The 13,616-nt window shown below is 46.1% G+C and overlaps 1 protein-coding gene across 1 annotated transcript; it reads left to right on the forward strand.

Annotated features, from left to right (window-relative positions):
- The first annotated feature begins 774 nt into the window (after nt 1-774).
- DACT1 (dishevelled binding antagonist of beta catenin 1) lies at nt 775-11,722 on the forward strand. Its single transcript, XM_043472207.1, has 4 exons — nt 775-1,441; nt 3,626-3,758; nt 4,850-5,005; nt 8,782-11,722. The coding sequence occupies exons 1-4, from the start codon at nt 1,097-1,099 to the stop codon at nt 10,554-10,556; spliced, it is 2,409 nt and encodes an 802-aa protein (XP_043328142.1). The 5' UTR covers nt 775-1,096; the 3' UTR covers nt 10,557-11,722.
- The last annotated feature ends 1,894 nt before the right edge of the window (nt 11,723-13,616 follow it).

The raw sequence follows: 13,616 nt of genomic DNA on the forward strand, positions 1-13,616 counted from the left end.
GAAGTTACTTGCCTGCGCAGCTAGTCTTGGCAGGAAAGGGGATTCAAATTCAGGCAATCCGGTTTCAGAGCTCCTGTGCTTGCAGACTAAATAACAACAATAAAAAACTCTTAACAAAAACCAAAGCGCGCACGCGCACGCGCACCCCCTAAGCCCGGAGCTTGTAAAAGAATTGATGCAACCGCTGGCTGTACAGCGACATCCTCCTGCCTAATATTAAATGCCTTCCATGAAAAGATTAAAACAACAGCAACAAAACCAAGAGTTTAACAGTTTTCGGACAACGCTGCACTGTGCCTTGGAGTGCTTGCCTTTACAACTTGGAGTCACAAAAGCCAACTCCAAGAAAAAGTCTCTGAATCCACTCGCAGTACCTTGCTTGGTAAGGTGGAAGAAACCTAAAGCAGCCTGAGTGGATGCGAACAGTGGACGTGTGGGGAAAGGGTTAACGTGGTGGGCTGCAACTCGGTCGAGTTTCAGAAAGTTCTCTGGGGAGCCCAACTGCTGCGTCCCTTGGCGGACCCTGCCTGCGAAGCCGGCTGTAACAGGATGCTGGGGCTCGGGGTGCTCGCCCCTGGCTTTGTGCGATTGTAAAGAACCAATAAGAAGCGAGGCAAAAACTGGGTGCCGTAAACCCGAAAAGGGGGCGAGGAGGCCCGCGGGAAGAGCGGGGGAGGAGAGAGGGAGGAGCGGGGAGGGCCAGGCGAGCAGGAGGCCGGCGCCGAGCGCGAGCGGCGCCCCTGACACTAGAGGGGGAAGCCGAGGGGGAGCGGGCCTCGCAGCCGAGGGGCCGGCGCGGGGAGGCGGGCGCCGGGCGGGGGTTCGCCTGGCCGCCGCGCGTGACGTAGCGCCGGACTGGGCGTTATCAGCTGCGGGGCCGCGGCGAGGGACGCGCGGCGACAGCGGACGGCGCCGCCCGGGGCCCGGACGGCTGCAGCCCGGGGCCGCGCGCGGGTCCTGAGCGCTCCGGGTCCCCGCCCCCGCCGCCGCGCCCTGCCGCCCGGAGGCATGAGCCCGAGGCCGCAGCCCTAGCGCCCGCTCCTCCGCCCGGGCGGCCCGGCTGCGGGGACGGGTGCGCGCGGCCGGGTTGGGGGCCATGAAGCCGAGTCCGACCGGGACGGCTAAGGAGCAGGAGCCGCCGGCCCCGGCCCGGGGAGAGCAGCGCACGGCGGAGCCTGAGGGGCGCTGGCGGGAGAAGGGCGAGGCGGACACGGAGCGGCAGCGCACCCGCGAGCGGCAGGAGGCCACGCTGGCCGGGCTGGCGGAGCTGGAATACCTGCGCCAGCGCCAGGAGCTGCTGGTCCGGGGCGCCCTGCGCGGCACGGGCGGCGCGGCGGCCGCTGCAGCCCGCGCCGGGGAGCTGCCTGGGGAGGCGGCGCAGCGCAACCGCCTGGAGGAGAAGTTCTTGGAGGAGAACATCTTGCTGCTGCGGAAGCAATTGGTAGGTCCTGCCCGGAGGTGGGGGCACGGTTGTCCCTGCAGACGGCCGGGGATCGGGCAGGTGGTCCGTGGTGGGTGCCTCTAGCTAGGAGCAACCCTCTGGCTTCCCGGGACCCCCGCCCGGCCCTTCCCTGACCTGGGTTCCTGCGGGTCCCCGGGGGCGCGTGGGGTGCCGACGCCCACGCGATCCCGGCGTGTGCCCGCTTTGTGTCAGGTGAGGGGCCGGAGACCCCGCGCGGACTGCCCGGGCGAGGGTGGCCGCTCTCTCCTCCAGCCCTGCCTTCGGGATTCTTGGAGTCGTCTGGTCGGAACCTCCAATCGCTCTAGTTAGACGAATGCCTACCCTCTCCCCGAAGGTTAAACCCTCATTAAAAATAGCATTTCTTTGGAGGGCTTCTTGGCTTCAGGTCCTCCCGCTGAGAGGGGACAAAAGCCGAGGAGGGGAATTTGGGGGCGCGATTGACTGTCCAGAGCCGAATTTTACTATTACACGGAAGCGGCCGCGGGGAGCCCTGCCTACCCCTCCCTGGGCTCCCCCCCTCCAGCCTGCCAGCTCTTGCCTACTCTGCTGCTTAATTTCAGATAGAAGCCCTTTGTATAAGGCGGCTAAAACAGATGCACACGATGGAAATTTGGCTGGAGAAAGTGCCCCCTCCTCTCATACGTTCTGCTCGTTGTGACTTGAGGTGGAGGTGGGCGGAAGGGAAAACCTCCTCTCAGGGAGCATTTATCATATTGGATTTGTGTCAGCATCTCAGAGATTCTCTGCCGTCTTCATTAATGGGGAAGAAAAAGAACTTTGACGCTTAATGTATTGATGAACAGCTTTGACCCAGCCTCAGAGAAATGGCGGCAGCTTTGTTTCCATGACCTCAAAAATGTAGTTTTGAAAACAGAAAAAAAAAAAGAAAGAAAATCCTTATCTGACCATGTGATGCTATCTGAAACTAGACACATCCTAGATAATGTCCCTCCTGCTAACAGAGTGATGCCGTGTTGTTGTCAAGTGTTTTCTTGTATTATCTTTTTTGAGATAATTTGTCTTTTTTTTTTTTGAGCATCAACGTGATTTTACTTGTTTGGTTCATTTTTTCCTGAAGAAACTCGTTCTAACAAGCAAGCATGTTATGTGTCCAAGCTTTTTAAGTTCAAGGACAGACAGGAGGAACAGATACTCATATGCGTCTGTTTTGTAAGGCCCTGTGGAAGTAGTGGTTTGTGCAATATTTCAGGGTTGGCATTTTGCTGTGGTTTTGGTAGCAGACTGATTCAATTGTTGTTGGTTATGCCTGGTCATTGACATTATGTGCATTGTCTTATACAATAGCACCTTCTTGTCTTCATGAATCTCACAATTGTGAGTGGTGCATTCCTGTTGTTCCCTGGAGAGGAGCAGGACAGCATGTCAGGAGAATTCCCGTCCAGTCAGTGTTTGTGGTACTATTTTCATTTGTAGACTTGGCGTTTGTGATTTGAACCAGATGCCTTTGAGTGTTTTTTTTTTTTTTTTGCTTTCCCAGCAATAGGAAGCACTAGGTGGCGGTGTGACAGCACTACAGCCTGTCACCTTGGGAAACCCGAGTTGAGTTCAAATCTTGATGGCCCTTCCCTTGAGGGTTTTGGATTCTGCCAGCTCACATTATACTTGGCACAGGCTATTAGTATTAGTTTCTCTCTTTCAAAGGCCCTAAGACTGATTAAACCCCACAAAGTGACTAATAGAAATCAAAGCTCTGCAGGACATTTGGCCAGAAAATCTCACCTGAGAAAGATTATAGTGTATTGTAGGAAATCTGTTACACTCTGACTTCAAATTAAAGAGTCTACTGTGAAGTACTGTTTTCTAATAAATTGGCTGTACACAGAGGTTTTTTTTAAAAAAGTCTCAGTGGGTTTTTCATATCCCTACCTGTAAAAAGTAAGTTTGTATATATATTAGCTGACATTGAAAGCAAGTCTTGTTTTTATGAAGAAACTTTATATCACCACAAAATGTGAGAAAGTGGAATTAAACAGGACATATTCTTGAAGTTTTTCTTTGCTTCAGGTCATCTAGTAAAATTTTGGTTTTGGAAAATTTAGGGAACTCTTCAGATGGTAATTTGAATACTTAGAGCCAACTTTGTAGTTCTTTGTCACCAAAATGGTTTTTTTTTTTTTCCTTTCTCTGTTTCTTCCTCATTAGAATTGTTTGAGGAGAAGAGACGCTGGTTTGTTGAACCAGTTGCAGGAACTCGACAAGCAGATAAGTGACTTGAGACTGGATGTGGAAAAGACATCTGAAGAGCACCTGGAGACAGATAGCCGCCCCAGCTCAGGTGAGTGGGGGGGCACAAGGAGAAACTCTGCTGTCGAGTTCTGTCTTGGAGGCCCCCCTGTGCTTGGCATTCCCAGACCTGCAAAGGACAATGGAGTTTGTTTCCAGTACAGAGACACTACAGCAAAACAAAACAAGAAAAGTCTGTTATTCAGTTGCATGACAGGGAAACAAAATCAGGCAATAAATTTATTGAAATATAGCTGATTTACAGTGTTGTGTTAATTTCTGCTGTATAGCAGAGTGATTCAGTAATTTGTATATATATTCTTTTTCATATTCTTTTCTATTATGGATTATCACAGGATATAGTTTCCTGTGCTATACAGTAGGATCTTGTTGTTTATCTGTTTTCTTTTTTTTTTAATTGATTTTTAATTGGGAGAAAATTGCCATCCATTTTCTATGTAATGATTTGTATCAGCCAATGCCAGACTCCCAATCAATCCCTGCCCACCACTCCCCAGCAACCACAAGTCTGTTCTCTTATGTCTGTGAGTCTATTTCTGTTTCATAGATGAGTTCATTAGACAACAAAATTTTTAACAATGAGACTCAGCTGACTGAAGTCCCCTGAGCTTAAAAATAAAAGCTTCTATGCAAATTTCTGGAAGCGGGATCCTCCTTTGAAACTTGAGAAAGTCGGAACAGGGCTCGAAAATTAGTCACACTTCAACTTCCTGAGACCACTTCAAAAGTTTTCTTTTTTCCCTCTAAACCATTTGGCTCCTTACATAGATTTGTTTTTCTCTTCAAGTTATTTTTTCTGAAATGTTTGTGAAAAAGTTGACACTCTGACAGATCTGAGTCTCTTTCCTTGCCCATCTTTAAAGGTGGGGTCAAGGAGGAAGGTCAGTTTGAGAGTGAGAGTACTCTCAACTTTGAAATGTACTCATAGTTATGGGCTCTTTGCCTTTTTCTGAGGATTGCTGGAAACGAAACCCTAAAGTCAAGACACTATATCTCATGAACCAAAATTGCCACCCCTCCCTCCATATTCTCTCTTTTGTACATGAATACTTTTCCTTTTAAGCACAAATGTGTGTTTTTGCTTGACATGATCTTAACCTTAGACGATGTTTTGATTTGTAGGGTTTTATGAACTGAGTGATGGGGCTTCGGGATCCCTGTCCAATTCCTCGAACTCGGTCTTCAGTGAGTGTTTATCTAGTTGTCATTCCAGCACGTGCTTCTGCAGCCCCTTGGAGGCAACCTTGACTATTTCAGATGGTTGCCCCAAATCTGCAGGTAAGACTTTTTAGAATTGACATTTAAAAAATTTATTTTTAATTGGAGGATAATTGCTTTATAGCATTGTCTTGACTTCTGTCACACAACAATTTGAATCGGGCTTAAACATACATATGTCTCCTCTCTCTTGAACCTACCCCCACTGCACACTATCTTAGCCCTCTAAGTTGTCACAGAGCACTGCATTGAGCTCCCTGTGTTATATAGAAATTTCCCATAAGCTATCTGTTTTACGTATGGTAATATATGTTTCAATGGTACTCTGTCAATTGGTTCCACCCTCTTCTCGCTGTATCCAAAGTCTTTTCTCTATATCTGCTTCTCTATTCCTGTCCTGCAAATAGGTTCATCGGTACCATTTTTCTAGATTCCACATATATGCATTAATATATGATATTTGTTTTTCTCTTTCTGACTTACTTCACTGTATAATAGGCTCTATACCTTCCCAGAACTGACTCAAATGAGTTCCTTTTTATGGCTGAGTAATTTTCCATTGTGTATATGTTCCACAACTTCTTTATCTACAGAATTGATAGACATTTTTAATTGGAAGGGGTCAAAGGTCCTTAAAAGTTGTCTAGCTTCAGCCCCTTCTACTGATGAAAAACAAAGACAGAGAATTTCATCTGCTTTTTGCCTTTAGTGCCATAGCTGCATCTAGAGTCAGGATCACCACTATTCCCAGGCCCTTTTGGGTGTTACCTGGCTTTATATCCTGATGGTAGCAAGATAGCTTATCTTTAGAAATCCTGTCCCAATGTTATAGATCTTGAGCTCTGTTTCTGAATCTTTGCTGTTAACTTGTTTGCATTTTCTTTTCAAAATTACGTTAGATCTGTTTTCTTCTTCCTTTAATCATTTAAAGTTAAGGCTTCCCTGGTAACTCAGTCGGTAAAGAATTCTCCTGTATTGCAGGAGACCCAGGTTTGATCCCTGGGTCAGGAAGATCCCCTGGAGAAGGATATGGCAACTCACTCCAGTATTCTTGCCTGGGAGATCCCATGGACAGAGGAGCCTGGCAGACTACAGTCCATGGGGTCATAGGAGTTGGACATGACTAGTGGTTTAGTGACTAAACCACCACCACCAAAGCATACATCAAGTTAAATATATCTGTTAGCCTGCTTAAGAGCTGCTTGGCTCTTCTGGTGGCAGTGGCCCCTCCGTGTTCTCCAGAATGCCTTGCATGATGGCAGCTCTCTCTTCTTTTAGTAGGTGGATGGGGTTAGATCCCCTCCACCATTTCCTCCATTTGGGGCTAGTATTGCAGTGATCTCTAGAGAGAATCATGCCATTGTTGGTTCTGGAAGAGTTTCTCCATTTCCACTATGTGTCTCACACACTGCTGTATGCTCTGCATACATTTCTCTGCTTTGAATCCTCCATACAAGTGTTGCAAGGTGCAAGTGTTGTCAGGAACCATTTTATGTATCAGAAAATGGAGGCCCGGTGAGGTTAAGTTTGGTAAGTTGCTTAAGACTATATATAGCGAGTAAGTGGCAGAGGCAGGGTTCAAGCTTAGGACTAACTGCCAGATCCTTGTTTTTCCACCACACTAAGGGAATTCAGAAAGTGTTGTGTTCAACCTTCTCATCAAACAGGAGGAATTACATGCCTTTTGTCAGAGGCTCCTCGTTTGCTGAATGGCAGAGTTGTTGCTGAAATTTGGGACATCTTCCTTAATTCTGATTTAGTGTGATTTCTCAGAAGAGCAGAGAAAATACAGAGATTAGAGGAGGTGATAGGTTCTGGCACAAGTCACTATACCCTTGGTTTTATGTAATGTCCACTTAGGTATAGGCTAAATTTCTGAGGTCTTGGCAGTGTAAACGTAACACCAAACAACTAAGGCTGCTAATCACCTGGTATCTCTGTAGTGTGTGTTGTTAGCAGCAATCATTTGGGGAAGCACAGATCTATGTTATCTAGAGTGTCTGGGTCTCAAGTTCATTGGTAATTGCTACCTTTCATTCTGCAGATTTGGCTTCAGAGGGAAATTTTATAAACCCATTAAGGTACTTTGGTATAGGTTTTCCTTAAGGACAGACTCCTCTATCCCAAATGTCACATCTTCTCATAATTGAGACGGTTGGGTTGGCCTTTGGGGGCTGGGATGTCTGTCTTGTTCCTTAACTCTAGAAAAGAGGGAATAGGGATGAGAGGTGTCATGTAGCTAAATGTGGCTTTAAGTAAGATAAGGATAGGCCTTGGGGTAGTGAGGAAGAATGGGCACAGATATTAGCTAGAGAGATTTCCCCTTCTTACAACAAGCTGTTTATTGGGAGTGGAAGTGGAATTGGGGACATGACACATTTATTTTATAATAAACTTTTGTTTACAAACGAATATAATTTCTGGGTCTAGACTGGCCCTGCCACCCAGACTGCTAATAATCATTGAAATTCACAGGGCTTTCCTTGAAACAATTAACATAGAATCTAGCACATAGTAGGTTTTCAATATTTGATTGAATAAATATAATGGAAAGCAAATTAAATAGGGACAAAAACTTTGATCTTCTGTAACTAAAAGTCACTCAAAGAAAGGAAAGTGAAGTCGCTCAGTTGTGTCCTACTCTTTGCGACCCCATGGACCGTAACTTACCAGGCTCCTCTGTCCAAGGGATTTTCCAGGCAAGAGTACTGGAGTGGGTTGCCATTTCCTTCTCCAGGGGATCTTCCTGACCCTGTGATCAAACCTGGGTCTCCCGCATTGCAGGCAGACACTTTACCATCTGAGCCACCAGGGAAGCCAAAGTCACTCAGAGGATTTGATACTTATAATATATACCAGGATAAGAGATCAGAATAATCTAATTAAGCAAGAAAGCTTGATTTCATTATATTTTGGCATCTATGTTTTTGAGATGTGGAAATTTTATTCATTAGTACTACTCCTCAATCTTTTAAAACCTCATCAAAAATTCCTTCATAAAATATTGTGCTTTTTTAGTATCACTATTAAAAACATAAGGTGACTATTATTTAAATTTAGTCTTGATTGAAATTAGTTTCCCTGACCTTTCAATTGACACTTATATTCAAACACATGTCATTAAGAATTAGGTCTAAAAAAAAATTCAAAATGAGGAGAAAGCCCATGAAAGTATAGTTAATCTCAAGTATTTAAAGGGAAATCAGGAATAGAACACAGAAGGGAAAGTGGCCCAGAGAAAGAATGGCTCAAAAAACGTTTATTTTTCCAGTTATAAATGCCGTACATGTACTTTTAGTGAAAACTTAGAAAATAGAAAAAGAAGAAAGTACCATAACTTGCTTTCCCACCACTTTGAGATGCTACTATTAGCATCTTTGCATGCTTCATTTCAGACTTTTTTCTTTGACTATATCATCTTAATAATGAAATTATGATTTTCACTCCACTTTCAAATGTTTTCCATATATTATTCAATAGTTTGAAAGTATTTTTAATGGCTGATTATTTTTCCTTCAGAGATATCCTGTTAAAAATTCCTTTGTTGATTATTTTTTTCCTCATCCAGTAGTATGAACTGTATGTGAAACAGAGTAGCTTGTCTAGTATTTGTTGATTCTTTGTTATTATCTGACTATGCCTGAATTTGTCTTCATAGAAACTGGCCTCATCAAGCTAGTGCTGACCAGTTCATTTCTTCAGAGTGTACCTTAAATGTTTTTCAGATCTCATAGGATGGCTGGAATATAAAGAAGGCCATTGTGAAGACCAGGCTTCAAGGGCAGTTGGCTGTTTCCCCTCCACACCACAATCTAATTCCCTTGCTCTCATTGCAGATGTGAATCCCAAGTACCAGTGTGATCTGGTGTCTAAAAATGGGAATGATGTGTATCGCTACCCCAGTCCACTTCATGCCGTGGCCGTGCAGAGCCCAATGTTCCTCCTTTGCCTGACCGGCAACCCCCTGAGGGAAGAGGAGCGGCTTGGTAACCATGCCAACGATGTTTGTGCGGGATCTGAGCTGGACACCGTCAAGACGGACACTAACTTACCATCTCCAAGCAGTTTGTGGTCTGCTCCCCATCCTTCATCCAGCAAGAAGATGGATGGTTACATTCTGAGCCTGGTCCAGAAAAAAACCCACCCAGTAAGGACCAACAAGCCGAGGACCAGTGTGAACGCTGACCCCACGAAGGGGCTTCTGAGGAATGGGAGCGTTTGTGTCAGAGTGACTGGGGGCGTCTCACAGGGCAACAGTGGGAACCTTAAGAATTCGAAACAGGTGCCTTTGCCCTCCGGAGGCATCCCTTCTTTGGACAATGGGGCCTTCTCCCCACCAAAACAGTGGTCAAAAGAATCAAAGCCAGAACCTCTGGAAAGCAAGAGGTTGCCCGCGCCTGAAGGCTGTTCTCCAGGCACTGCTACAGAACTTCAAGGTAAGCATCTGCCCAAAACCGCCAAGCCCGTCTCCCAGGAACATGCAAGGTGTCCCCCCGCTGGGACAGGGGAGTCCTCTAAGGAAAGCGGGCAGATCCCAGCTGCCTCTCCGAAAGAGAGCCCTGGGAGGGTCCTGGCACCGCTGCAAGAGAACAAAGTGGTCCAGCCACTGAAAAAGGTGCCACAGAAAAACAGCCCGCAGGCAGGCACTCTGGCGCCTCCTCCCGCCGCCTCAGCCCTGCTGCCCCCCACTTTCCCGGCGGAAGAGCGGCGGGCCCTGGATTTCAGAAGCGAGGGCTCCTCTTCTCAGAGCCTGGAGGAAGGGCCCCTGGGGAAGGCGCCGCCCGTCCTGGCGCCGCCTCCGGGGGTCAGGCCGCCCCGGGGTGCGCGCCCCGTGGCCGCCCCGAGAGGCTCCGCCGTGAAGCACCGGGCGCCGGCCGTCCACGGGCCGGAAAGTGCTCTGCCCGCCGTGAGGGAGAAGGCCCGGGCGGCCGGCAAGAAGTGTCGGTTCCCCGACGACACGGATACAAATAAGAAACTGCGGCGAGCCCCGGCGAAGGCGCGGCGGGGCGGGGGCGGCCAGGCCGACGCGGGGCTCCCCAGCCGGCCGCTGGGGACGGGCCACCGCGCGGGGAGCCGGGCGCACGGCCACGGCCGGGAGGCGGTGGTGGCCAAGCCCAAGCACAAGCGCACCGACTCGCGGCGGTGGAGGTCAGCCGCCGAGGTGTCGTACGAGGAGGCGCTGCGGCGCGCGCGGCGGGGCCGGCGGGAGGCCGCGGGGCTGTTTGCGGCCGGGCCTTACGCCAGCCCCTACGCGTACGCGGCCAGCGACTCCGAGTACTCGGCCGAGTGCGAGTCCCTGTTCCACTCCACCGTGCTGGACACCAGCGAGGACGAGCGCAGCAACTACACCACCAACTGCTTCGGCGACAGCGAGTCCAGCGTGAGCGAGGGCGACTTCGTGGGCGACAGCACGAGCACCAGCGACTCGGAGGAGAGCGGGGGCTTGATTTGGTCCCAGTTCGTGCAGACGCTGCCGCTGCAGCCGGTCCCGGCCCCCGACCTTCGCCACAACCCCACCAAAACCTTCGTCAAGATTAAGGCCTCACACAACCTCAAGAAGAAGATCCTCCGCTTTCGGTCGGGCTCTTTGAAACTGATGACGACCGTCTGAGGCGCGTCCTCCATGTAGAGAGTGGGGCTCTCTAGTTCCCCCCCCCCCCCCCGCCCCAGTCGGTGGTGTCTGCCTTTTTTGTGTGTAATAATTTCACGGAGTGCTTTCCTTTGGTTAAGAGAAAACCGAGGTGAATTTTTGTCTCATCTTCGTCACGTATGGACACTAGTGCCTTTAATGGAAGGTAAAGAATGTGTATTTTTGCTGGTTAGAAGTGAATATTGAGTTTCTAATGGTGGTGACAGTGAGTGAATTTTGTGGTAGCAGATTTTTCTTTGAAATGGTCTGAGCATCGGTGAAGGCACAGGTTTTGATGTTCAGGTGTTAAGTGGACGAGACCTTTTGATCTGGAGGTCAGGTGATGGCATTTGAGGACATACATTTGCTTCTTTGGTTCTTCAGGGCAGCGTCGCCATGAGGGTTTTCCTGTTGGGGGGTATCACATACAGTTGTGTGAAGCAGATACAAGGGGCAGTCATGGTTTTCTGTCACTTTTTATATATTCTGCTTTTCTCAGATGTAGCCCCATTCTGTTTTCTTCTCAGAACTGTTTGGTTTACTGGACTCAGAACTTGAAGACCACACCCTACATCCAGAAAGGTGATCTGGGTAGGGAGGCTGGTAATACCTTAAAAGGATTCGCTAAAACCTTTGCCACCCTTGGTGCCTAGGCCCTGGTTACAGTAACCCCTTCTAGGGCCATTTACCCAACATTGATGCCTTTCTCCCCCTCTCTGATTTACAGCAGATCCAACCATTCCTCCTCTGGAAACTTGCCTTTGGTATAACTTTTCATCATTGGGTGCAGAGAAATTCACTCCTAATGAAATAACTCTTGGGTGCGACTCCAAGCTCAGAACTGCTCACAGAGCACTGTGCCATCTAAATATTAGCCCAAACATATTCGTGCAATCCAGTCCAGATTGGACCACTGACCCTGCCTTGGAAGGGCTTTTTTTTAAAAAAAATTTTTTTTGGTAAACAGTATTGTGTAAAATTGCTTTTTTATATCAATATATGCATGTTTTGTGCATGAGTAGTATTTGTTTTGATATTCCTGTTGATGTTAAATGACTGTATGATATAAACAGTATGTGTTTTTATATATCTTTGTGTAAATTTAATATAACACATTATATGCTGTAATAAACGATTTGTTTTCCTGCTGTTAAGTTTGTTATTTGGGTATAAAACCAGATGTTTACACCTATAAATCTTGTGCTGATTATTGTGGGATTTATATTAGGCCTATTCTAGCATTTGAAATATTATTTACAATAATTAAGGCAGATTTTAAGAGTATTCGAATGGATGGTACATAAATGAGGACAAGCAATTCACTTGTTGAGAATGGTTGAGGTGCTTCTTTAAAACTGAAGTTACATTTAATAGAGCTCTTCTAAGGAAAATATTTCTGTGAAAACCTCCTCTCTCCCCCAGCTTCTAAGTATGAAAAATTTTCAACATGGAAAAGTTGAAAGGATAGTATGGTAAACACCTGTGTTCGGTTTACCGAACACAGTACGATTACCACCTAGATTCAACAATTGTTAACATTTTGCCATGCATGCTTTAACACTCTATATGAATATATTAGGTTAAACTATATTGCTGGTTTTGTGGGTTGAAGACAGATTTTGGTAATCTCTCCTGTCCCTACTACACTACTACATCATTTTAGAGTAAATTTCAGGCATCATGATGTTTCATTTATAAAAACCAGGTATTTCCTAAGAACAAGGTGATTCTCCTATATAACCACAACACCATGATCACACCTAAGGAAAATTGACAACAATTCTTAATATCAAATGTTTAATCTCTATTCAATAACTTTCCAGTTTGTTTCAAGATTTTTTAAATAGCAGCTTCACTGCTCCCTCCAACAAGGATTCAGTCAGTTATACCGTGCATTTGGCTCTAGATCCCTAGTCTTAGAATTTGTTGTTGTTGTTCAGTTGCTCAGTAGTGCCTGACTCTTTGCAACTCCATGGACTGCAGAACACCAGGCTTCCCTGTCCTTCACCATCTCCTGGAGTTTCCTCACACTCATGTCGATTGAGTCAGTGATGCCATCCAACCACCTTGTCCTATGTTGTCCCTTCTCCTCCTGCCTTCAGTCTTTCCCAGCGTCAGGATCTTAATCTTAGAATAACCTCTCCATATTTTTTTATAATGACGTTTGGTTGTTAAAGTCAGCGCAGTTGTCTTGTAGAAGGGCCCCATTCTGGATTTGGTTGTTTATGTTTTTTGTTTTTTTTTTTAACATCTAGTCCCTCTATTTTCTGTAAACAGTGAGGGCTTGATTGGATTCAGGTTTAAACAGTCTTGGAAAGAAAATTTCACTAGTGACCTTGCGTACTTTTATTGCTTCACATCAAGAAACAGAATATCAGGTTACCTACTATTACTGAATTGAAGAGTGATCCCTTGGTCAAGTTAGTGAGCAGAGCTTTCTCCACTGTAAAGGTTTTGTTTTTCCTCTTTGCAGATGGTTAGTATTTGTGAGTGATTCTTTGGTACAGTGTGGATATCCTGTTCTTCATAACTTTCGACTTAATGGCTTGAGTTTACTTTGCTGATCCTTGCCTGAATCAGTTATTGCCTTGGGGATGCAACATGGTGGTTTTCTAAATATCTTTCCTTCTACTTTTACTGGGTGACATTATATAAAAAGGAACTTTCTTTATTTTTTCCCTCTCTTTAAATGATCACGGTGAACTCATGGATTTTTTACTCATTTAATACTTTATAATCACTTATGTGTATTGTTCTTTTTGATGCTCAACGTGTCCCAAATTTGGCCAGTGAGAGGATAAATGTCATTAAAAGGAGATTGGGGAGTCAGCTCAGTCTCATTCATATATTTATTATTTAATTGTACTCTATTAAAATGATTTTTCAGATGCTAAATTTCAATGTAACAAAGATCTGGTAACTATCCATTTATTTATTCTGTCTCGGAAATGATCTCTTTTTCTGTATTTCTCTCTTATCTCTAAGAAGGCTTTTAACTTTGGAACTATAGCAAATTATTTCTCTGAGGCTTATAAAGATAAG

The sequence above is a fragment of the Cervus canadensis genome, chromosome 6 (genome assembly GCF_019320065.1).
Source record: "Cervus canadensis isolate Bull #8, Minnesota chromosome 6, ASM1932006v1, whole genome shotgun sequence".
In the NCBI taxonomy this organism is placed as follows: Eukaryota; Metazoa; Chordata; class Mammalia; order Artiodactyla; family Cervidae; genus Cervus; species Cervus canadensis.

Coding starts and splice junctions, on each gene's coding strand:
- DACT1 (XM_043472207.1), top strand. CDS start 1,097: ATGAAGCCGAGTCCGACCGGGACGGCTAAGGAGCAGGAGCCGCCGGCC. Junction 3,759..4,849: donor AGATAGCCGCCCCAGCTCAG/GTGAGTGGGGGG, acceptor TTTGATTTGTAG/GGTTTTATGAACTGAGTGAT. Junction 5,006..8,781: donor TGGTTGCCCCAAATCTGCAG/GTAAGACTTTTT, acceptor CTCTCATTGCAG/ATGTGAATCCCAAGTACCAG.